Below are 24285 nucleotides of genomic sequence, written 5' to 3'. Positions count from 1 at the left end.
AAAGGAATATCATTGGAATATAATCGTCACATTATTCAGGCCCTGGTCGCTTTTGATTTGTTAGCCTGAGAGTTCACACCGATTAATTAAATTAATTTATTGGGTTTTTGCCTGCCAAAGCCACGATACAATCAGGCAGGCCGTTGTGTGAGACAGCGGATTAATTTGACCACCCGGGGTTCTTTAACGTACACCTAAATATTAGTACAAAATATTTTTTTTTGCATTTCGTCCCCATCGAAATCAACATGTCTGCACAGCGCAGAAGACGAGGACCGAAGATAGGACACAACACAGGCGCTGACTTCAACTAAGATCCAAACACCGCGAACAGCTTACGCGTGAAATCATAGAAGCTGACAAGATAAAGCGGCTGGATGCACTTTGCATCAGCATGACGTCCCTCGCCCTCACCAAAAACGAAATGGAGTATCTGGCTGTGATGCGATAGGGTTTCATGAGATGTGTGACATCGTGCAAACATTTTTTATTCTAATTTTTGCTCCTATGTCTGAAGTACATAGTTCTGGCGGTGTCACAAATACAGCTTAGTTGAGGTCAGCGCCTGTGTTGTGTCCTATCTTGTGTCCTCGTCTTTTGGCGCTGTGCAGACATGTCGATATTGAATCATCAACTCACCCGAGCTTCCACTTTCCCATTGAAATGCTGGCGCAGCGACCAGGAAGCGAACCCGCGACCTCGTGCTAACAGTAACGCAACGCCAAAGCCGATAAGCTACCGCGGCGGGTGACACACGCCGATAGGGGTTCCAACTTATTCTCTGTGTTTCGACCCGCCGTGGTTGCTCAGTGGCTATGGTGTTGGGCTGCTGAGCATGAGGTCGCGGGATCTAATCCCGGCCGCGGCGGCCGCATTTCGATGGGGGCGAAAACACCCGTGTACTTAGATTTAGGTGCACGTTAAAGAACCCCGGGTGGTCGAAATTTCCGGAGCCCTCCACTACGGTGTGCCTCATAATCAGAAGGTGGTTTTGGCACGTAAAACCCCATAATTTAATTTTTTTTTCTCTGTGTTTCGAAGGCACGCCCATATTGCGCTGTACCGTGACGGTGTGACCACGCTGTAATCACGGCCAAAAAGAGTTTTGTGTCACCAGTGTTGAGGCTGATGCACCACGGGCAAATTTTTTTCGACCGCAGGATAACAGCCAGATTTTCCACCGCCGCCGGGGTGAACACCACGACGGAAATGTGTCGTGGTGTTCACGACTCATTCACACAGCTTTTGTTCGTAAGATCTTTTTTGTCACAGGCCGGCCGCCTTCACTAATATTGTCCACTATAACGATTGGCTGGCACATTATCCTACGAACAGTTACCGCACAAGAACTTCATTATCAATGCGAATACGGGGAAAAAAATTTTTTTTTTCACGTAAACGACAAAGTGCGGGAAGACCCGGACTGCGTCGTCTTTTTGGCTTGCCGGCGGATCAAGGCGGGCAGGCTGCAGCGCGTGGGCTCGCGACGCACCCGAATAGCAGCGGCGCATGCACCTACCGCCAGCTCCGATGGCCCTGATTGCTTTCTCGGTGCACGCCGACGGGAGGCACAGTCCCAGAAAGCCAGGGAATTCGTCCATCAGCTCTGCAACGTCCTTGAGATCGCCTTTCTGCGCGAAAAAAAAAAAAAGGGGGGGGGGGGGTTGTGCACGTGCGTTGAGTATAACGTGTGAACGCCTTCGGTGTCACGGCACCGTGGCAGGGCTACAAAGCTTATTTCGTCATTCATTCGCTAAATTTCGAATACTTAGGAGATATCATAAGAAGCCAACAAACACTGACACAACGGACAACATAGGGGAAATTACTTGCGGTGAATAAATGAAATAAAGAAACGATAAATTAATGGAAATTAAAGCGGATGAAAAAACAACTTAGGAGATACATTTCGATACATTTAGATACATCACGGCCACATACTCGGAGCAAGAACAAACAAACCAAAACCAATGCAGTGTAAGACAAGGGTTGCGAAATGAGCGGAGCTGATTGATCGTTATCTTCTTGAGAAATGAGTAGTATTGAGCAAAAAGTATAGCCACGAGGACACACAAACACACACACACAAACACACACGCACACGCACCCATACACACGCACGCCCACAAGCACCCACACGCACACATACACATGCATGCGTACAAACACACACACACATACAGGCATGCCCACACGCACAAACACATGCGCACAAGCACACACACACACATACAAACACGCACACACATACAGACATGCGCGCACGCACGCGCACAAGCACAGACCCACATACAGGCATGCACACTCACACACACACGCACACATACGCGCACACACACGTACACATACAAATACGCACAAACACGCACTCACAGGCATGTACACACGTACACACACGCACGCGCACGCAAAAACACACACGCACACAAGCACATACAAGTACGCACAAACACGCACATACATGCATGCACAAGCACACACGCGTACAAATACGTGCAAACACACGCATGCACACATACTCATATAAGGCATCTATGTGCATACAGACGCGCGCACACACACATACACGCAAGCGCGCACACGCTTTACATCGTGGGCGCAGAAAAGAACGCAAAAGCAGTTCGAAACAACGCAACCATGACGCGGGGCTTTGGGTACGCAAGGACACTTCAGTGCGATATATTTCTAAAGCTTCCTAATGAAGGAGAGTCATTGGACGCGCAACTGTAGGTGAATGTTCGCTCACATAGTCACAAGCGCTCGAATAGTCCATGCAGTTGCCTTAAAGAAGCGCATTACCGCTTTGATAGCCTTGTGCGTTCTTCGGCCAAGGGCCGAGGATCTTTGCTTCCGAGAACGGTCTATCTTTTTAGCGGCTGATACTAGCACGCAGAGCAGATCGTTGAGTGCCCAACGGTGGACAGTGGCACAGTATGTGTACTATATATATATATATATATATATATATATATATATATATATATATATATATATATATATATATATATATATATATATATATATATATATATATTTGAACAGAACCTCAAGGGACCGGTGAAATATGTTCCGATAAGCAGGAGTTCCGTTTACCGATAAAGGTGTGCCGGGGTGCAGCGTTATATGCAATACGCCCTCTTATACTGCTGTCAGAAATGTTGAGTATAACTAAGTTACTGTAGAAGCTAGTTGAAGAAGAGTCGCAGTTTCGCCCGAAAGGCGAAGCATCGATTGGGATAGCAAATTAGTGCACAGCTACATCAAGTAAGGATAGTCGTTATATCCGCCGTATGGAAACTTATAAACATAGGCATATTAACTAAATTAACAAGCATGGTGTGACGCGCGCACAAGAAAACATGAACGCATCTCATTCGATGGCCACGGAAACTCGCTGTCAAAACGCTGGAGTGAGGAAACGCGGCAGCAGCAGCGACAGAGCGAATTGACCTTAATGTTGCTGCTCGCATCAACGCGAACTAAAACGAAAGCCATGATCTGATTATAAGGCCTGCCGTAGTGGGGGACCCCGAAATAATTTGGACGAATCGCATGGGAAACTTAACAGGAAATAATGAAACCTCACCTCCCCCCCCCCCCCCCCCCCCCCCCAGCGGAAAGATATCCAGGCTAGGCGCCTGGTTTCAGAATTTCTGTTTACTGAGGTTCTACTGTACTTTTCGCCAGCCACGCGACAGACAAAGTTCCGAATCAGGTGGTTCGCGTGCTCGAAGTCACATGGCTGGAGAACACTATAACTCGGCTTGGTGGTGGAAAGAGACTTGCTCAAAGTACCACTGTGTGTGGGTGAATTGTCTGCACTTTCTGGCGTCCTCGTACATTTTTCCTTTTTAACACCCTGCTTGACACTGTAGGATAACAAAACGCACATGCATACCGGATGTTGCCTTCTTTTTTTTTTAGGCTCTACAGAATAACAAAATTTTCAAAAATAACGTGTTGGCAGATAGTACAATTCTGGTCCTTGAGCTGGATTACTCGAAGAGGCGGACATAACTTGAGCGAGAAATCGAAATACCTAATCAGCGAAGTATCACAATTTTGCAAATTATCCTTTCAATTAACTGCTTTAGGCTGCATTATATTGCAATTTGCGGATTGTAGTTTGTGAGTTCGCCGGGCGTATTTGCTTGGAATGAATTATCAGGATGACACCGGCTTCGAAATATTCATTGCCAAAGTGGACGCGACGAAATACATTGGCGGTCCAGTTACATTTGCGACTCCACGCATAAAACGACGTTCTTTTTCTTTTTTTGATAACTAAGTGGAACAACAGTGCATTTTTAGCGCAAGTTTGAAAGCTCATATTGACGCCATGCTACTTTTTCACGCAGTTTTTTTCACGATCCTGTTCATCAACTTCGATTTGCCAATACCCGAAGTTAAGATCTAGCAAAGGAAAGGATCTTCGCATGTTGCAGACGATCCACTGCGTCGTCGATGCGCTGCAAATGGATGAACATCGCGTTTGGTGATATCTCGAAACCGATGCCATTTTCAGAATTCACGTTTTAAGTCCATATATGCCGTGCAAGCTCACTGGCTTTGTAAATTGCAACATGTCCCGTGAATTAGTAAAATTTTATTATTTAGTTGATTACGCATTTTGATGTTTCGGGGATGTTATGTCTGCCTCTAAGTAATACAGTTCGAAGATTATAATTGTGATATCTGCCACAGCCGACTTAAAAAGCATCTGTATATTCCTAAAAGAAAAAAAAAACTTCGTATAAATAACTGGAGCAAGCATTCTAAACAAGAGAAATGCCTCTACCCTCAGCGATACGTTATTTAGATACGGGTCGTGACTGAACTCAGAAGAACACAAAAAGAGAAATATGGCAAATCGAAAAGTGCCGAAAAATATAGGAGAGCGTGAATATACGTGGTCCTATATCGGTAGCACTACATATCTTTTAAAACCTCATTGAAAAATTGGGCTCCTTAATTTTCTGCACCATAGCGATGCCGTCTCAGTGATCGATTATCGCACAATTACTGTGCACGGTGGCAAAGCCAAGCGCACGTTTTGCCGAACGCGCGCATATGCAGCTTACATGCGGCCATGTATATAACCTGCTTGAAATGCGAGCTATGTTTTCCAATGCGAAAGAGTGGGGGAGGAGCAAAGGTCATAGCATAATAGTAGACGCCTTGCAACACCTCGGGGTGTGGGCAGCTTCTTATAAACTTCTGTGATTCGTAAATATTTAGTGAGCAAGGACTTGCACCAGTACGCACACGCTTGCTATGATGGAAGATGAAAGCCGATATTGGCAGGTTTCCTAAGGGGGCAGTGACAGAAGGCGCCGGTATCCAGACGCATCGGTGCAAAAGGGAAGATAAGGTGCCGCGTTACTACGTATATAAGTACTCGTAAACGTATATCGCGGCTATTACCGGTGTTCAACCGAGTGCGTCTGCCAATACGAGAACAGAAAAAAATTGTTGCAGAAACCATCGAAGATGATTGTCAATGCAAGTGAACAGGCTTATGCGGGCCGCAGGCATCAAATGGACGCACTAGCAATACTTCTGAATTATACTGCTGATGTCGCTAACGGTGTTTAATGATGGCGGCATAAGTTATCGTGGACATGTTTTGATAGGCGGCATGACAGCGTGACGGCGGCGGCGCGGCGAGCGACGATGGAGACGATAACACCGTGATGTCGGCGGCAGCGTGACTATATATAAGAGGGCATCACGACACCGGAATCACAACAACGGAATCGCGTCAAGCGAATGACGACACCGTGACGACAATGGCATGACAACGGCTGAGCACCCGTGCTTTTCTCTCCGCTCGTTCACCCAACGATGGCCACTCTTCCGACAATTCGCCTTAAGATCACGTAGATCCCGAGCACTCTGAGAGTAGGTCTAAGCGAAGCCTTGGCGAGCCGGCAAGACGAAACATGATGGAGGCAAAAGGCGTAGCGCATCATAAACAGGACAAAAGAACACAGACGACACAAACGTTTGGCGCTACGATCGGGCTCTGCACACTGCCGTAGCGATGAAGGCAACCGTACTGCAGGGATCCCTGAACACATGTAAAGAAGAAGGGCTCACTGAACTAGAAGTGAAGTTGACTAAAGTTGCACGCTGGGCTTGTTGGTACATCATGATGGAGGCAAAAGGCGTAGCGCATCAGAAACAGGACAAAAGAAGAAGCCCGTGTCGTCTGTGTTCTTCTTTTGTCCTGTTACGCCTTCTGCCTCCATCGCGATATACCAACAAGCCCAACGTGCAACTTAAGACGAAACCGCGCATTTCTACAAGAGACGCGCGGCTGACTGCAGTGTTGAACGCTCCTCACAACTGTCAGATCAGGTGGCTGAGAAACAGACACCTGGACAGCTTCTAAGAAAGATTTCTTGTCGCTGCCTTTTTCACAAGATATAATTTGCCAAAAAACAACTCTCTTAAACAAGATTCCTTTCAGAAGATTCATACTACATGTCATCCCGTCTTGATCACCGGTTTAAAGTTTTCATTCACTTCTGTCGCGCAAACGTTTTCTTCGATTCTTTTCTGTGGACTTCTGCTTTACGGCAACATTTTATTGCATAGAAAGCGTTGTTTTCCTTCTTTTCTCCAAAATACAGAAGGATTTTTCTAACTTTATGGGCAGGTGGATTTTGCGTGTTATCGTGAGCTCATCAAGGTCCATCTGCACGGCAGAAGAAAGCACGGACCGCGCATCACGTGACACTGTTACCGCTTCGCGAGTAGCCATCGTTGGCGCTGCTCGTGTCGACCGCGGTCGCGCTGACGGTAAAAAGCAGAGGCATTTTCACTGTCGGGTTCAGCGCCATTTACCACCAGCCAAAGGTTCCGAAATTGAGAGGGCCACGACAAGTTCGCGCGAGGCACCACCCTCCCCCCACTTCTCCGTGTCCACCCGTCGTCCACGCAGACGTCTGCAGCCGGGCAGTAAGCGCACTAGAGGCATGACACTTGAGACTTTAGCGCACGCCGAGTAAATCTGAAGCTAGCCTTGTGAGGGGTTGCTCGAGGAAACGAATAATAAAATTGTCTCGCCATCACGGCGCTGCGAAAGTAGATGTCCTGCGAAGTTGTTGAAAACCCCCACTACAACTGCTGAGGGGTGTATGCAATGTTTTATGGCTTCAGAGTAATGGTAGTAATGTTATTTTAGAGTAATGGGAGTAATGGTGATTTTGACAGCACGCTGCCGCCAATAGCGGTGCTGCAACAGCACTGAAATCAGTTGCTAGGCTGGTTATTTTATATACGAAATGCTAGGGACGTCACTCCCCCACGTCGCAAGCAGCCGTCGCCGCGGCAGCTGGCGCAACAGTAATCTTTACCGGGAAACGCGTTTGGGGAGCGGTATACGTGCTTCGCATCGTTATCAGGAGCGCCTTAATTTCAATTATGTGGTTCGATTACTTGTTTTGAGCTTGTTCTTTATTGAAACGCATGCTGTTCTGTATGTTGTATGCGTGACTCCAAAGGATGTATTCACTGTTGGTTTCCGCTTGCCGAGTGCTTGTGGCCTCTGGCTTACGGGGGTATGACCCATTGAATTTTTACTTGCTTACGGGGCTATGAGAGAGAGGAAAGGCAGGGAGGTTAACCAGCCATTGATGAGTGACAGCTTGTAGCTTCTGCCTTACGGGGGTACGAGCCATTGCTTTGCACTGCACTGCAGCCGGGATCGGCCCACCAGTGTTTTCTGTCGGCGTTACGCCACGAATAAATCCCGGGATTATGGCCACAGACAGCTTCGCTGTAAAAGACCGATGTGCATCTACGAACGGCGTCGGGAACGAGCAGCCGTCATACGGCGTGTCGCAAAGATGGCGGCCGTCCGTGAACAACGTTGGTGCCATCCCGTACCCTCGCTTTCGTTTGCGAGGCGGTTTGTCGGATTTCCGAGTATATAGTGTGGCTGCTGCGAGTAGATCCGCGTCGATTCGACACCAAACTGTCAACTTCAGTCACCGACGCCCGACGAAGCAGCGCCGACTAGGCCTCACTGACGGCTGTTGGAGCGGCGTTCGCTTCCGCGGGCATGCGTACCAAGTTTGTCTGCGCATTTAAACTCGCGTGTGGACAGAAAGTTCCGACTTGCGTGAATATGTGTGTGCGAACGCGTGCGTCCGATATGATCTGCGTGTTTAGCGGCGGCTAATCGGCGCGATCTTCGCACATGCGGTCGCCCTTTCCGAAATACGCGCTGCTTTTATCGCCGTTCCCTCTATCCGGCGTCGCGTTATCGTCAATATCGTATCGATCGGTCCAGCCGACCGAAGGACCTTGTACCGACTGAGACCACGCGCTTTAGGGCATGAACACTCCGGGTGTCCCAGCGAATGTATACCGAATATTCGAAACCTCAAACATTCGACTCGCGATTCGAATTATTCGGACGTTCACTATTCGACTTGATTCGGTAACACGCGAGTATCGGCGCACCCCTAGTTTTAAGGCTAGACAAAACAAAACTCTCGTCGAAACAGGAACAGTATAGACGGCTCTCTGAAATAAGTTACCCACGTGGCAACAGACGCATATGTTAGTTGAACAATACTGCATGCCTTGGAAGCGATGTTCGCAGTTCTGAGAGGCACTTGAAGCTGCTTAAGTTTGCTTCTACCAGAATATACTCCGCTCTTTAAATTTGATTTTAGAATTCTTACCTATGAATCGTATTGTGCACACGCGTTTGTGGGTCTGTGCGCACGTGTGTGTTGCAGGCTGACCATTGTGCACACGACCAAGGCTGCACGCTGTATCGTGCCGCGGAGTCCATGTCGCACTCCTGGTGCTTAAAAAAAGACAATTAAGTCTGATGAACAGAGTTGTCTACAGCGTTTGGAGTTCTGACAGGCCGGGGACAGAATATAATTAAATGACCCTGCAGGATTCTGAGTCGACTTCGGTTGAACGTGCGGCGTGGTTTGACTGCTTTTTAACAAAGGTCGTACGGGTTTCTAGTCCTCCCCTCTGATCTCTTTATAGTGAGCGAAGTGACAGGTGTACTCGCGTATGTGTTAGGCTGTCTATGGCAAAGTAGTGAGCTTCGTCGAATAATGGCGCGTAGTGCACTGCAGTGGTGAGTCGACCGACCGCCGCACCTAGGGTGCTACCACAGCATACGTGCTCCGAACAAATATGGTCGAGGAACGAACGGGATCGTCGTCTATAGACCGTTTTTTCGTAGGCGCCGCCATATTGTGAGCGCAGTGGCGCCGCCTATGAGCAGCGCCATACTGGCTTGGGTGAAAGCGGTGTTTTGCATGGCAGGTATACGCTCGGCGGTAGGTTTTGGCGTTTGTTTTCGTGGTCGTGCGGTCTGTTTAGTATGAACTGCGTCTTCTACGTGGTAAACGGTTCTGTGAGACGTGCTGAAGTGGTTTAATGCGTCATGCCCGGTATTTCTGCTGGCGTTGAGGTGGACGGAACACGCAGCCCGATGTGTGTGCGCATATTTGAGCCTGCAATCAGCCTCTGAGGAATTGTGTATTTATGAATGTTCCAATCACTAATGCGACCTTATTGCAGTATTATCCTCTATTCCTAAGCTGCAGTTTAGGAGCCATGAAACATACGCGACGATCGTAACAGCGTGGATACCGTTCTGCTACCGATAGGAGCTCTGCTGTTATACTTTGACAAGCGCTCAAACTGTTCGCTGCAGGTTACATTGCGTGACTACTTGGTTGGGTGGATGAAGCTTCCACCCATGAATAAAATAGTTTTGGCTAGTAATAGCAGCATAACTTACAGTCTGAATTAAACTTATCCAGCAAAGCGACTGTTTACGAACTGCGCGAGCGTCCTAAGCAGTAGTAGGTGCTGGATTACAGATATCTTTGTTCTATATAGCACATGGTCCAAGCATACGGCATCAGCGGTTATATATTTATAAACATTGTGCGGCGTTAGCCCGTTTTCTCTTGCTTTTTAGAAAAAGAGGATGATAACCGAATTTTTTTTTTTTTCGGTTGTGTTCGTTCAGTTCTCTACGACGCACTCACACGTATTACGGAAATTTTGCGCTCAAAAATAGATATCGCATTCTTTTTATGCGAATCCTCTCATACGTTATGGCTGTATACAGGCCAAAAAGGCAATGCCGAAGCACACAGCTTATATATGTATCGTGCTGGCTCACCAACCGCAGTGATCGCTGTGTTGAGCAGCGCCATGGGCGTCATGCAGCAAGGCTAGCGTAGACATATGGGAATTTCAAGCACACTAGACTTGAAATGCGTGAGAACGATGCCAGTGTATCACAAATATTTGATAGCGCCTGCCGCTCAAATGTTTCGTGGTTGCCTTAGGTTGGCCGTGCACGAGCATGCGCTCTTATGTTTTATGTTTTACTCCCTACGCCAATCGATCAGACAGTGAGCTGATTTACCATTTAATACTGGTAATACAGAGACGCCGGTTTCCTTCGTTGAATTAAAATCGATATAAGCAAAATAGTAAAAACACATACACGCACCGCGACTGATAGTGCGCGTACAGCGCGGCTGACTATGCGCGTCACATTTTTGCGCCCGCAAGACATATTTCCGCCTACAGTAGTCACCGATGCACCGAAAGGCTTCCCTGACGACCTTGGCGTAAATTTCACAAAGTAAGATCTAAAACATCTCGAAATCATTCCGCAGCACGCGACAGCAACAGTAACTCTAAGCAATACGTTCAAGCAGCGCCGCGCCGGATCGCCCAAGCCAGAGAGGAGGAAAGGCTCTCCACGCGCCCTTTCCTCCTCGCCCGATGAAACGGTCTATATCGCAGACATATTGTGCAGACGACCGACTCATTTGTAGCTCGACAATTCGTGGACGTGATGCCAGCTCGTGGCGTGCAGGTCGGCGAGCTCGCCGATGTGTAATATCATGTATGGGAAGCCACAGAAAAGAGAGAAAGAGAGAGAGAGAAAAAAAAAAAAAACCCTGAAGCCTTAACTGCGTGAGAGTGGTAGTGAAGTTCAGTTCCCGGGAAATCTCTCAAAGCGGCTTGGTCTGTGTTTACGTGCTCGTACTTGTGCTAATGCAACCGTTCCCACTGCGGACGCCTTCTGCTTAGATTCCGTCGAGCACCGGAGGCACGCCTTCGTCCCGTTCGCTGCGCGCGTGTGATTAAACTGCGTATGCGGATACTGGCCGTGCAGGAATGCAAACCGTCAACCCGCCGCACCTGAAGATTGCCCGCGTGGCCAGCCGCGCACTAGCAGGGTTTCATCCTGCAGACTGATGCCGTGGAGATACAGGTATGCAGCAGAGGCCTTTCGTTCACCTATATGTGGACGAGATGGCGCCGACGACGTACGTGAGGACTGGGACTTCCCGCCACAAGCGTATCTCACCGGACCGAACGGCATTCCAACCACATCGCGTGTTTGCGAATTCTTATTGCCCTTACGCGAGAGCTCGTTTGGGAACCGCGGAGCGGCGAGGTGGAACTTCTAACTATAAAACTGTGTTCTGATATTCGTGGTTGGAACCTCCTGTGCTGCAGCAGGGTTGTTTCCGCAGGGCAAAGGATCGATTCGACTAGATCGGACTTACGACGTCTTCAGAATGGTCACAGTTTAACTGAGTAGTCGGTCACTTGCTCGGAACATTCGCTCTTGTGATTAGAGATATATGGTTGCGGAGATCGAAAGCGTCTATTGTTTCGTCGATGGGCTCTCGGACTCCTCGTTTTGGACAAAAGCTGACATGCCTCCCGACCTGCTTCCCGACCTGAGAACGCTTTCGAACTTTGCACACCTTGAGTCGCTGAATTTCGTCTTTATTTTTCCCCTCAGCAGACGACATAGCATCGTGGCTGGAAAACCTGGAAAAAAAGAAATTGCTCGTCCAATTGCCCGTCCGCTCCCATACGGGCCAGTGGCCTTTCGAGTGTTTGACTAGGTTTCGAAACCTCTACGCTAGCGGCGCGAGCCAGGAGTCCTTCCCTGCGGAAGCAGAAGCAGAAGATCGAATCGCTAGAGAGTGAAGCGCCGCGTGTCGAACTTGTGATTTCGACAACCCTTCGTTTTGGTTATAGCCTTGAGGAAGCCACTCGACCACGTTTGAACCCCCCAAAAGGTGCCCCAAAAATGGGGCACGTTTGAGCCCCCACCCCCCCTTTTTTTTTCTTTCGGGAGGATTTGCCGCAAGGCATAAATAGTAAATAAAAATTTCCAAGTCTGCATCGTGCAATAACTGCAGCAGTTTCTTTCTGAAACTTGCTCATCACCCTACGGTTGTAGTTTTCAGGTAGGTCTGGCTTCAGTCCAGCCTTTCTTACATTCTTAAAAGGACACTAAAATGAAAAATGATTTCTTCTGCATAAGTAAATTACCGTTCTACAGCACCAAAAACACCACTCTTACAACGATAAGACGTTTGGTAAGCCAGAAAAAGCGCAAGAACGAAATACGGGTGGCGACGCCTACTTAAGTTCCCGCACCTGGGGGCTGTGACGTCTTGGATTTTGATGGCATCTTCTAGGGCCTACTAATTATGTACAGCGGTACATATGGGCTACATTGTGTTCTAAAGCAACCAAATATTAAACATGGCAAGTTTCGGGAACCTTTATTCAGCCAACGCTGTCCAAATGCGAAGACATACTTTGGAATCCCTGACATCACGCTGACGTACCGGCGCTGGGGTTTCGGCGCAAAATTAAAATACTGATACTTGGACTTTCATTTTCTCTTGTAATAATCAAACTATTTTTTTTTTAAATGACTGCCTCCAGGGTTCTCAAACAATGCTTCATTAGTCTAAACTGATTTATTGTTTCGCTTTAGTGTCCCTTTAAGTCTGATCGCCCGCGTTCCAGGACACATACAAAGCAGTTGTCCAGCATTTGACGTTGTCCCTTCTGCACACCAAACGCAAGGCGGTTCATTCACACGCGTGATCGTATGCACCACGCCGAGCAGACGAAACGTGATTGGTCCTCATGCATCGCCTAATCGAACACTTCTCGGGAGAGGCGTTTCAGCATGTTTCAGTTTGCGTCAAATATTGACACGCGGGGACTTGGGCTCCACGCGCAATGAGGGTAACAAGTGCTCATGGTCGACCCTCACTGAACTTTACTCAGGTAAGCGACCTTCGCTTCGGCGCACACAGCACGCGAGAAGGAGCCCCGGTCAGCCCGTGCGGTTCTCGAGCGGAAGCTACCATTTGGTCTGCGATGTGCATCGTATAAAGTGAGAAAACCGACCGGAGCCTTTGCCCTCCATGAAAGCGATCGTGCTATCGGCAGCTGCTTTTCAGTGCACGCCAAACTACTTCCATGCTTCTCGTCTATACCGCAGGCCACGTAGGCCTGTGAACGAGAGGTGCAAAAGGAAGGTGGTGTACGTTCCTTTCGCTTTGATCGGGTGGCCGTCTTCTACCTCATCATCATCCACCGCACGCTGGCGGATGCGGAAACAAAACTAGTATTGGCAGTGCAACGTTGAAGAGAACTCGTAAAGAAAGAGAGGAACAAAACAGATGCAGTATGAGCGCTTGTCCGAAGAAGAGACAATAGGAGCTTGCGTCAATGTTCAAACAGTTGAACTATGGCGTGGCCCCTCTCTCGTGGGGTCGGCAAGAAGGAATGGGCGACTATCAGCACCTTCCACCGAACCGGAGAACCCTCCGAATAGAACGGAACGTGACTCTCCGAAGGTGACCCTACAAAAAGAACTGTTCGCCAGTCCTGGATATCGTGAGTATATACAGTGAACTCTCAGTTGAGTGAACTTCTACAGACCCAAGGAAATAGTTCCCCTAACTGAAAGGTCACTAAACTGAATATTCACTAGAACATGGAACAGCATAGGGTACAGCAGACATCGAGTCAAAAGTGTGAAATGCAATTTATGGAGTTATGTACATCAATATATACGAAGTGCGTAACAGCTACGTTGCTGGTTATCTCATTAAAAAAATAATAATTTTCTTTTGCACTGGTGCTCTTAAAGCTGTTCAGAGAGTCTGTTTTTTGTGCATTTCCTCTGGCAGAGCCTGTTGCTGAGACACGAAGTCTCGCAACCTTCCAAGGCATCCATCCTACAGCCTCGGCTAGAAGTACAGGATTTGAATCTGCCCCTGAGATTGCATCTTCCTCTTCGAATTCTTCTTCTTCGGGACGAACACTGGAAACAACTTCCAGGTCTGATAGTTGAGCAAAGGCAACGAACTCTCTGTCACACTGCATACACCTGCCGCGGGAGCGGCGATTTTGGGGATGCGGGCATCGGCTACGCCAATGCTGCAAAGCGCAAAACTTCGTTGAACTGATTGAAAAAAGGAGGCCAGGTCCACTGATCAAGTTCGTTCAACTGAAATATTCGTTATTCAAGAATTCATTTAACTGAAATATTTTTGCATAGAATGCACAGGAAAACCGCCGGAGATTTTCTAAAGGTTCGTTATTATGAAATATTCGTTAAACTGACGCTCGTACAACTAAGACTTTACCGTATACACGCTCGTCAGAGTCGTCACACGCGGACTCCTTTCATCGCCCGGGCTGTCACTCTCACGGGCTCTCCACGGCGTTGTGCATGCTATTTTTGTTCCATGTAGTGAGATAAAAACATGACAACCAAGCAAATACAGCTATGCCGCTGTTCGGGCGTATATATGGCGCGAACAAACTGTAATGGTGGGAACCGTGAATGAGCGAAATCCACTTGAACAGCTATAGGGAGGGAGCGTGAAGTTGTATGATAAGAATGACAAAAGTGATTCTACAATAAAATTTTAAAAAATGGGGTTGCACGTTAAGAGGTCAGGTTGTGCAATCAGATATCTTAACCGTACGACAAATATTGAGCTTCCGCTACACTGTTTAAACGCCCCTGACACTGTTCGAGAGTCTCCGACTCTTGACGTTTGAGTTGCAGCTGCTTCCGCGTTCCTACGCCGTCGTTCAGCAGCGATAGCCTCAAATTCCACCGCAGACAACGCTTTCCTCTTACGACGCATCCTGGGATGAGCTGCGCAATCCGTCTGATGAACGAAACTGCCGCGGTGCAGTGGATGTAATACCTGGTTGCCAAACGCAAACATATTTTCTCATGCAGTTGTATTCGGTTGACCACGGAGGCGAAATAGCTTAACAAACAGGCGACTGCCGAGGCGAATTCGTTTGGCAAATCGGTGGCTACCTAGGTGAAGCTTGCACAAGGAGATGAATAAACGATTTCAAGTAGCTTCCTTACGTTTATTAAGAGCGTTGGAAATGTTTAAATGTGGTACAAAGGATCTAATTTTCTTAAATAATGCTTCGAGGTATGTGTAATATCTTTAAACAAGTTTTCTGTGCCTAATGGTGTTGAAATGAGATCTGCACTCTAAGACGTGTTCTTGCAGTTACGTACACACACACACACACACACACACACACACACACACACACACACACACACACACACACACACACACACACACACACACACACACACACACACACGCACGCGCACACACACACACACACACACACACACACACACACACACACACACGCGCGCGCGCGCGCGCACACACACACGCACGCACGCACGCACGCACCGCGAGCGCCATGTAACGTCCTGTACAGCACAGCTCCGTAATTAAAACAAAGACGACATTCACCTGCTTGTCCATCATGGCCATGAGGCCCGTCTTTGGCGGCTCCTCGGCGTGGTGATGCTCAGTGTGGTTCTCGGGCAGGCCGACGCTGATCTTGAAGGAGCAGTAGCTGGGGTGCAGTGTGCTGATGTTCAGCGCCCGCAGCACAACGCTATCCGAGGCCTTGGTCGGCGGCACGCTCAGGCAGTCGTCGAACGACGCCAGGAAGCTGAACGTGCCCCCCATCACCGACACTGGCAGCTTGGCCTGCGCGTCCGTCACTGCGTACGGTCGGCACGCAGCATTTGGGTTAATCAAGTGTCGGTGCACGTTTGCGACTGCTGTTCTGCACAGTGGCTTTCTTAACGCAACATGGTGCTCTGGCGGCAGAACAGCCGAGCGCAACTCGTATGTCCGCAACTTCAAAATGATCTCTGCGTTGCTCTGCTATATGTCCGAGGGCGCGGGGCCAAATCCCGGCCGCATTAACATGGGGGCGAATTAAAAAAAGAAGTAGAAAAAAAAACCGCCAGTGTACTGTGCATTGGGTGCACTTAAAGAAAGGAAGCAAATAAACAGGGGTCAAAATTAATCCGGAGTCCCCCACTACGGCATGCCTCATAACCATATCGTGGTTTTGGCGCGTAAAACACCCACAAGGCGCACCAGGTTGCAGGAACTGAGCCCTTCGCTACGGCCCCGACCTTCACCCGGGCTCCACCGACGTGAGGCATCGCTTCTGTACCGGCTGTGGTTGGACGTGGCTTTCACGAAGGCACACACTACTTTGATCGGAATGACCGACAGTGCTGCATGCGACGTCTGCGGCGCCGAAGAGAACATCGGACATTTATTATGCCACTGTCATCGATTTCACTCGGCAGGACAAACATTATCTATCGCATTGCGGTGACTGGATGATCGGCCATTGCCTGTGCAGGTGCTACGTGAAGACCGTCCCCATCGCTCGTCGGCCCACAAAGCTGTGAAGGCACCTTTGTCTTTCTTGAAGACGACTGGCCTATGTGAACGTCTTTGACTCGTTCAGGCCTTCCGCGTGCGTGCGCGAACTCACCGCGGCTTTCTCCCCCTCCCCCTTCTCTCTATCTTATCTTTCTATTCACTCTTTCCCCTCCCCCAGAGTAGGGTAGCCAACCAGACGCATTTCTGGTTAACATCCCTGCCTTCTGTCTTTATTTTCTTCTCCTCCTGACACGTAAAACCCCAGAATTAAATTTTTTCTAAAGCCCTCCTTTTTTCCCCCTAACGTGCCCGAATTATGCAGTTTATATGCGGAGACCATTAATGAACGCTAAACTTGTGAAGAGTCATGACGTACGTGAAGTGATACAGGGTGATCATTTTTAAGATTTATGGAACTAAAAAAAATCACCTGCGGCAGGTAGCAGAATTCTTGTTGGGCTCATTATTCGTAAGGCGGACATTACTAGCACGACAAATTGAAACACATTTCCAACTAATTAACAAAAATGACTAATTAAGTTCTTAACTAATTACTTTACGGCACAGATTGCAATTGACAAATTTTAGCCGGTGAATTTGCAAGACGCATCCACTTAACATTATTTTCTGGGAAGACAACAGTTTCAAGGTATTGTGTCCCAAAAAGTGTGGTACAAAACACATGGACGTTCCGTTACGTTTGTGCTCCAATGCATAAAATAGCGTTTCATTAAACAACAGTGCATTTTTACGGCGAGTTCGGTGGCGCATGCCTCCACACTGGTGCCATTAATGAAATTCATTCCAAGTTGATGCGCCCGACAAACTCACCGACCATAATTAGTAAATTGCAATGTGTGCCGTATAGTAATTAATTAAGGAGTTAATTAGTTACTTTTTATTAATTCTTTGAATATGTATTCTGATTTTTCGTGCAAGCAATGTCCGCCTCACTGAACAATCCAGCTCAAGGACTAGAATTACGTTATCAGCAGCAGGCGATATTAAAAAAATTCCGCAAAACTGATAACGATCAGCCTGCATACATTGAGAGATCGCTCAGCGAACGCGCTTGCATATCATGCGCACTGAAGGTGCATGAAACATTTCAGTCGTATCAGGGTACACGTATGTTTTGCGATATCGTCTGGGACTATATAGGCACGCATGATTTGTGAGCAGATTATTTGCGCAGCTGCACAATACCGCATTGCGTTCCCCCCTTCTCCTGCTCCCCTTCATTACGCCGTGACCAATACAGCTCGCATACCAGTGTGCTGAGGTCGCTGAGACGTGTGTTCCGTTCAAGTTTAGCGAGCAATATGTAACACGAGAATGCGCATGCGTGCCATGCCACGAGAACGCCGAACTTGCTCCCAGATACGCTGGATGCAATGTGGACTTGAAGCATGCATTGAGTAGATGGCGCGTGCAGGTGCATCTCCTGGCTGCATGCGTTGAAATGTCCGTGAAAAAAAAAACAATAATTCGCTTTCACGTGTTTCGGTGCCGACCTAGGAGCGGCCCGCTTCGGGCTGGGAATCTAGCGCGACCTGAAGGACCTGAATAAAGTTTTTCGTACCATACCATATACGTGTTTAGGAAAGCTTGCTACAGTGGCTGTACATAAAACGAGGAATGTCAGAAAAGTTTAGAGTTCCCACGAATCACTCACCCTGAGATCACGAGTCCTTGTCTCTTGGACAGCTCGCTGGCGTATTTTTAAAAAAATTTGCTCACGTAACCAACGTGCAAGCAACAACCCCTTCTCTAGAGACCACGCACCACCGCCACTCCCCAAGAAGAAAAGAAGCAAAAAGTAACTAACAAACTAAGGAAGGAGAAAGAAGAGCAAGCACTAGCATCCTCTTTGTTTTACCGAGCGTTTGTTGTTGAACTTCTAGCCGATGTTGCTGTGTGGTGGTGAAATTCAAGAAGTGCTATACCGCAGACAGTTACAGTAAGACTGAGTTCTTTATCATATATATATATATATATATATATATATATATATATATATATATATATATATATATATATATATATATATATATATATATATATATAATATTAATTATGGGGTTTTACGTGCCAAAACCACGGTCAGAGGAACGGCGCAGTGGGAGACTCCGGATTAAGTCTGACCACTTGTTATTCTTTAACGTGCAACTAAATCTAAGTACACGGGTCCTTTTTTGCATTTAGCCCCCATCAAAATGCGGCAGCCGTGGCCGGGATGTGATCCCGCGACCTCGTGCTTAGCAGCGCAACACCAAAGCCACTAAGCAACCACGGCGGGTATCTGATATTCGATAGCAACGTAAGCAGCAGGTCCAGCGGCGGCACTGAGGAATCCAGGTTAATTAACTTGACAACGTGACCTCAGTCACCGTGAAGGAATGTGGTGATGGCGAGCATCTGACAATGATCCTATTCATCTCATTACTTGAGCGTTGGTAAATCGATTCGATTCTGTTTCGCCATTCCCTTCTTTTGGTTTTCCTCAGAAATGAAAAACACTTTTCAATGAAGTGCTGGTTATACATATATGTTTTTCTGTACCTCACAGTGCCAGTTCCGTGTCTTCATATACAATAAAATGTAGAAAAGCTGGCCACGAAAGTTGCCAGAATTTCAAAGACAATCAATCAATCAATCAATCAATCAATCAATCAATCAATCAATCAATCAATCAATCAATCAATCAATCAATCAATCAATCAATCAATCAATGAGGATTCCTAGGGATGACAGAAATAGGAGCAATCGTATTCATAGCGTTCCTTGTATTTTTTCGCGTCGCATTTTACCTTCGGCTTTTTGTTATGTTGATTGCTGTGAAGACTGGATAAATCGATACAAATAACTGGCGCATAGAACATTGTTTAAGGTCTAGGCTCCAACAAAGACACAGGATGACCGTTTACGCTTTGCTTACGGATATTCTACTACCTCCTTCATTGCCATAATAATAATAATTATCATAATCCTTGTAGTCCCTGTCCTCTCATATTACCTTAATGCATATGGGATATGGTAGGTCTCGAGAACAAAGAAATTGCGTCGGGCAAGCATCTGAACTGCTCCTCGAATGAAATGTCTTGGGCCTACAAGCAGCACAACCTAATGACTCCCATTCCTTGTTCGCTTTTCCCTCGCCATAAATCTTTGTTTTTCTCTATATCCACGGTCTTTCCACGGTTTTTCTTTCTCCACGGTCAGACGCTTAATTATACTAAATGCCGCAGTCCGTGCTGCAGAGATGCGACCGTGGACCGTAGCCCTGAGTCACAATTGCAGTGAACGCCGCTGGGACCATCACCTACCTGCCATCCTACGCGTTCCTGAGCCCCCTCACAAGTGGTATTGTAACACATAAGGCTCAAACACAGTAAATGTTTACCGCCGCCACCAACGTGGCAGTCTCTCGAGTAACCCACTGGTGTTGTCTTACGCGGGCCTGCGTCGCAGTATACTGGAAATATAGCAGTTTTGTGTCTGGGTCCCGTACCGACGGCCTCATCGCTCCTTCGCTCCGAGCACATACGCGCTTTTAGAATTTTAATTTTTTGCCTGAGGCGACATGTCTGCATGCTCTAAGCCCAGGCGTGTCGCGGACAGCTCCCAAAGACTCAGTGAACAGCGCGAAGTTTCCCGGAAGGACCCCACATACGGTATACGGCCCCCCGTCCTCGGCCGTTAAACATTCGGTGGTTTACTTGGCGCCCCAAAAGTTGCTTCTCTTCGGAGCCGGGTCCAGTTACACAGTGCGAGACGCGCCAGCACGGGCGCCTGGCCAGACACCGGAGGCGAGAAGCAGGGACAACCGCTTGTGGAAAGGAGGGGAACGCGCATCCGGAGGAATGTGACAAAAAAAAAAAAAAAAAAGTTCAGTCGCCAACGGAACATCGAGCAGGACGAACCTGTTTGTTCTTTTCGTAGAAAAACCGTTTAAGGTTTACGACGTCAGCTTGATGTTAGTCACCGGACCCTGTTTCATTTGTCATCACATCGCATACAAAGCGTCCCGGCGCTCGAGATCGTGTGGAATCCCTGTGCGACCAGTTGAATTCAACACGACGAACCGAATTCCGCGAACGACTGCGGCGTGACCCTGTGCCGCCAAATGACGCCGCACGCAAGGCAGCCTCGTTTTCGTCCGCGGAAGTCAAGCCACGGCAAAGCTGCGACGGTGTCTGTAGTTGGTGAAAGACTGCGGCTATATACGCGTAACGTGGGACGGCTTAATGGCAAGAAAACAGACGCCACGGCAACCAAACAGACGCATCACCCTGTCTGGTTTCTTGCCGTTATAACCTTTAGCTGACCCTTGCTACGCCGGCGTCTTTAGAGCGCACTTTTCACGCGACGGGGTGGATTTTCGATCCAATAACAGACAAGCATAACGTAGCTCAGTGCCACTGATTGAACGTCACAAAAAAAAAAAAAAAAAAAGAGCAAAAAAAAAAAAGGAACGCCTCGTTCGAGCTCCTAGCGGCGCGATTAGTTGCTGCTCAGCGGGCTCAGCCACGTCATGGTCGTCAGTGGAGTGAATCGGCGATCCATGCCGTCTTTTGAATGCCGACTTAAGCAGCGCTAAGTCATCTCTTGCTATACCACGACTTCATATATACGTAGCGCACGATTAACAAGGGGCCACGAATAACGATAAGAAAACCAAACAGACGAAGAGCAACGTAGCGCTGCGTGTCCCGGCCTATCTCCGTTCTGTTCTTGTTTATCGTGTGCTCTACGTATACGCAGTCAATACGCAAGTCGCCCGAACCGCTACACTTGTGAGCAACACTATATACGCACACGTCACGGAAACAGCAGTGACAACGACGCGGGCGGGGAAGTGGAGGGTCTCGCACTGCCACTCGAGAGAGGAAAGTGTAAAAGAGAAATACGACATTTGCTGAGCCTATATGTATACACTGGGCGTCTCTTCAAAGCCGCATATCGACCTCTGCACCTAGCTCCTAATAAGCCCACGAACGCACGCAACCAACCAAGCAAACAAGCACATCCTTTCTCTCTCTCGGACGGATAAATCGAGATTCCGATGCAGCGTTCGCCCCACTCCTTAATCTCTCTTGTCCCACCTACAGGCAGGGGAGGCCCGACACGCTTGAGATCACAGGGCCCCGCAAATCACTCACGCGGCTTATCAGCCGTGTTCTGGCAGCGGTGAGCACTTCCGAACAGCTTGTCGAGCCCCGCTTCGCACACCCTCGTCGCGCCCTCGTCCAAGCGACGGCAAAGAACGCGGAGGAACTGTGATAAACGCGTGACCATGAGAGAAAGATAGGAAAAGAGAAGGGTTACGGCATCTAAAAGCTAACGTAGAGCATGTTTATGTTAGTTAACGTCTCTGCTATGCGTATATGCAAAAAGCCAATACGTACTCTGTAACTTTTTCGGAAGATATACACCCGAGGGCAAAAGTGTATATGGACCACAAGGTCGCCGAAAAAAAATTTCTTCGTAATTAATAGGGATAAACGGAAACTGATGAGCGCACTAGAAAATCCGCAACGCCAAGTTTGGACTGCAGTCGTTAACTTCAAGTTACACTCACAGGCAAAGGAGAAAATTAGTTTTATTGCGCAATCCCAGGACCGTACACTTTTACTCACGGGTGTACGTTCTCAAAACTGACGACAGTCGACGTTTACTTTTTTGTTTTGTTTTTGTTTTTTCACGTAAATAATGGCACTGTCAGTGTCGGCTTGACTGTCTTTTATGAATTCGGAAGGTAGACTTGGTACTATTCAAATTTACAGGAGCGATATACTATACTCGTAGCTTCAGCGTAACGCGGCATCACGTTAAACGTTCTGTAATATGACACCTATACAACAGCAGTACGATTCATTCATTCATTCACCTTCCGCACATCTAAATTTCGCTCCACTTTACAACGACATTGTTGGCTTGGCAAAAAAGTTAATGCGTACAAACCTGTGCGGAGATTACTCATATTTTAGAGATAAATCGCGACAAATATGTCGAAAAAAATGTGAAAATGTATACGTTACAAAAGTTACCGTGTAAGAATGTGCAGAATGCAGTGTCCGAAGGTTGGGCGTTCTCCTGTACATACGGGCTCCCAGCAAAAAGTGGCAGCGCGAATGTGACGCGACTTTGCGCGTGTACGTATATATACGTCTAGGATTTCTATAGGGCTTATTTTCCATAAGACGGCAAACCACGCTGCAGCTATTGCAACAACAACAACAACAACAACAAAAGGGGGGAGGGGAGGGGGGGAAGAATACGCAGACTGGAGTATGCACTTTGTTCACCGTAACCGCACGGAAGTGATTTCGGTCTTCATTGCAACGTCATCACCGTGCACGGCGTGAAACGGGTTACCTGACGGTGTGCCACGCCACGCCCATAATACGCCAGAAATTCCACCGCGTGCAGCGACTGTTAGCAAGCGTTAACGGCGAGGCAGACGTTATTGCGTTTCTGGCAAGTACATATAATTTTATCGAACCGTTGTCATCTTGTAACCGCCGCCTCAGTTACAGAAACTCATCCAAGTTTCAAGCTGCGTGGAGAGTTGGTGTATACAGCATATGTATACCGCATAGCGCGCGCTTAACGCTTCTGAGAGGGGGAAAAGTGTGGGTGAGGGGGTAGTATATAGTTCACTCTGGTAGTGAAACAGGGGTATAGCGGCATATAACAAAACGATCGGCACGTATATGCCCCGGTGGCTCAGTGGAAATTGCGTTACGATCGCGGATTCAAATTCCGGCCACGGAAACCACAATGCCGCAAGCTCTTGTGTCACTCTTGTACCGCGCACATTTGTTGCGCGATGAAGGAACTCGGGTGGTCGAAATTAATCCGTAGCTCCATCACTACACTATTGCGTCTGTCTTGGCCCGTGCGCATGCTTCGGGACGCTAAACCACACGCAGTTAAATTTTAGCAATCTTGTTAGAAGAGTAATCCTGCGAGGAGCGAATTGCAACGAGCACTGTGGTAAATGTTGGGTAAAAAAAGATGGCGCTGTACGCCAGCGTATGGCGAGAAGAGCTTCTTTCAATCAAAAACTCGTTGCGAATCCGACCGACGGTATCTTATGAATATACCGGGAGAGAATGTTTGGTTTCCAAATGTGAAACAGATGCCTCCTAGACACGTAAACTGTTGCGAACTTTTAATAGTTTCATCATGGCAGCTGCAAAGACATTCTCTAGTTCTTCCAATCACTTACTTAGTAAACGTGCATTGTCTGAGTAATAATAATAATAAAAAAAGAATCTTATCGCTTTGTAAAGCGCACAAAATCATCAAATTAGCTGTTCCTTTTTTGTGTAATGTAACGATCACCGTGAAACAATGTATGTTCGTATGAACGCTTCTTAGAGAATCATGGGACGTGTGTCAGTGAATGAGTATTGTCTCATGTTCGGCATGTCGAAGCAGTAGCACACCTGTAGTGATCAATGCCTACTGATAACTTGCGTACTTGAAAGAACAGTTGAACGCTGTGAAATCATACCGGGATGCGTTCGCTACTTTAATTTCGCGGTGCTCTGAAACATTAATGCGAAAATCTGTGATTTTTCCGCGCGAATACTCGCGGGCGCCAAGTTGACCACTCGATCCGAGTAAATGTATCCCTTGCGTTCACGTTAACAGCTGGCACTTCGCCCATCTCGAAACGCGGTGAATCGGCCGT

At 47.7% G+C, this 24285-nt stretch overlaps 1 protein-coding gene across 1 annotated transcript in view; it reads right to left on the bottom strand.

Annotated features, from left to right (window-relative positions):
- LOC126548169 (nose resistant to fluoxetine protein 6-like) overlaps positions 1-24285 on the bottom strand; it is an 82711-nt gene that overhangs the window by 19513 nt on the left and 38913 nt on the right. The window contains exons 3-4 of the mRNA XM_050196296.2: positions 15645-15901; positions 1520-1631 (exon numbers count right to left, since the gene is read on the bottom strand). Coding sequence (XP_050052253.1) covers positions 1520-1631; positions 15645-15901 — 369 coding nt within the window. The remainder of the gene's footprint in view (positions 1-1519; positions 1632-15644; positions 15902-24285) is intronic.

This window comes from Dermacentor andersoni, chromosome 1, assembly GCF_023375885.2.
Source record: "Dermacentor andersoni chromosome 1, qqDerAnde1_hic_scaffold, whole genome shotgun sequence".
In the NCBI taxonomy this organism is placed as follows: Eukaryota; Metazoa; Arthropoda; class Arachnida; order Ixodida; family Ixodidae; genus Dermacentor; species Dermacentor andersoni.
This window is presented reverse-complemented; position numbering and strand designations above follow the sequence as displayed.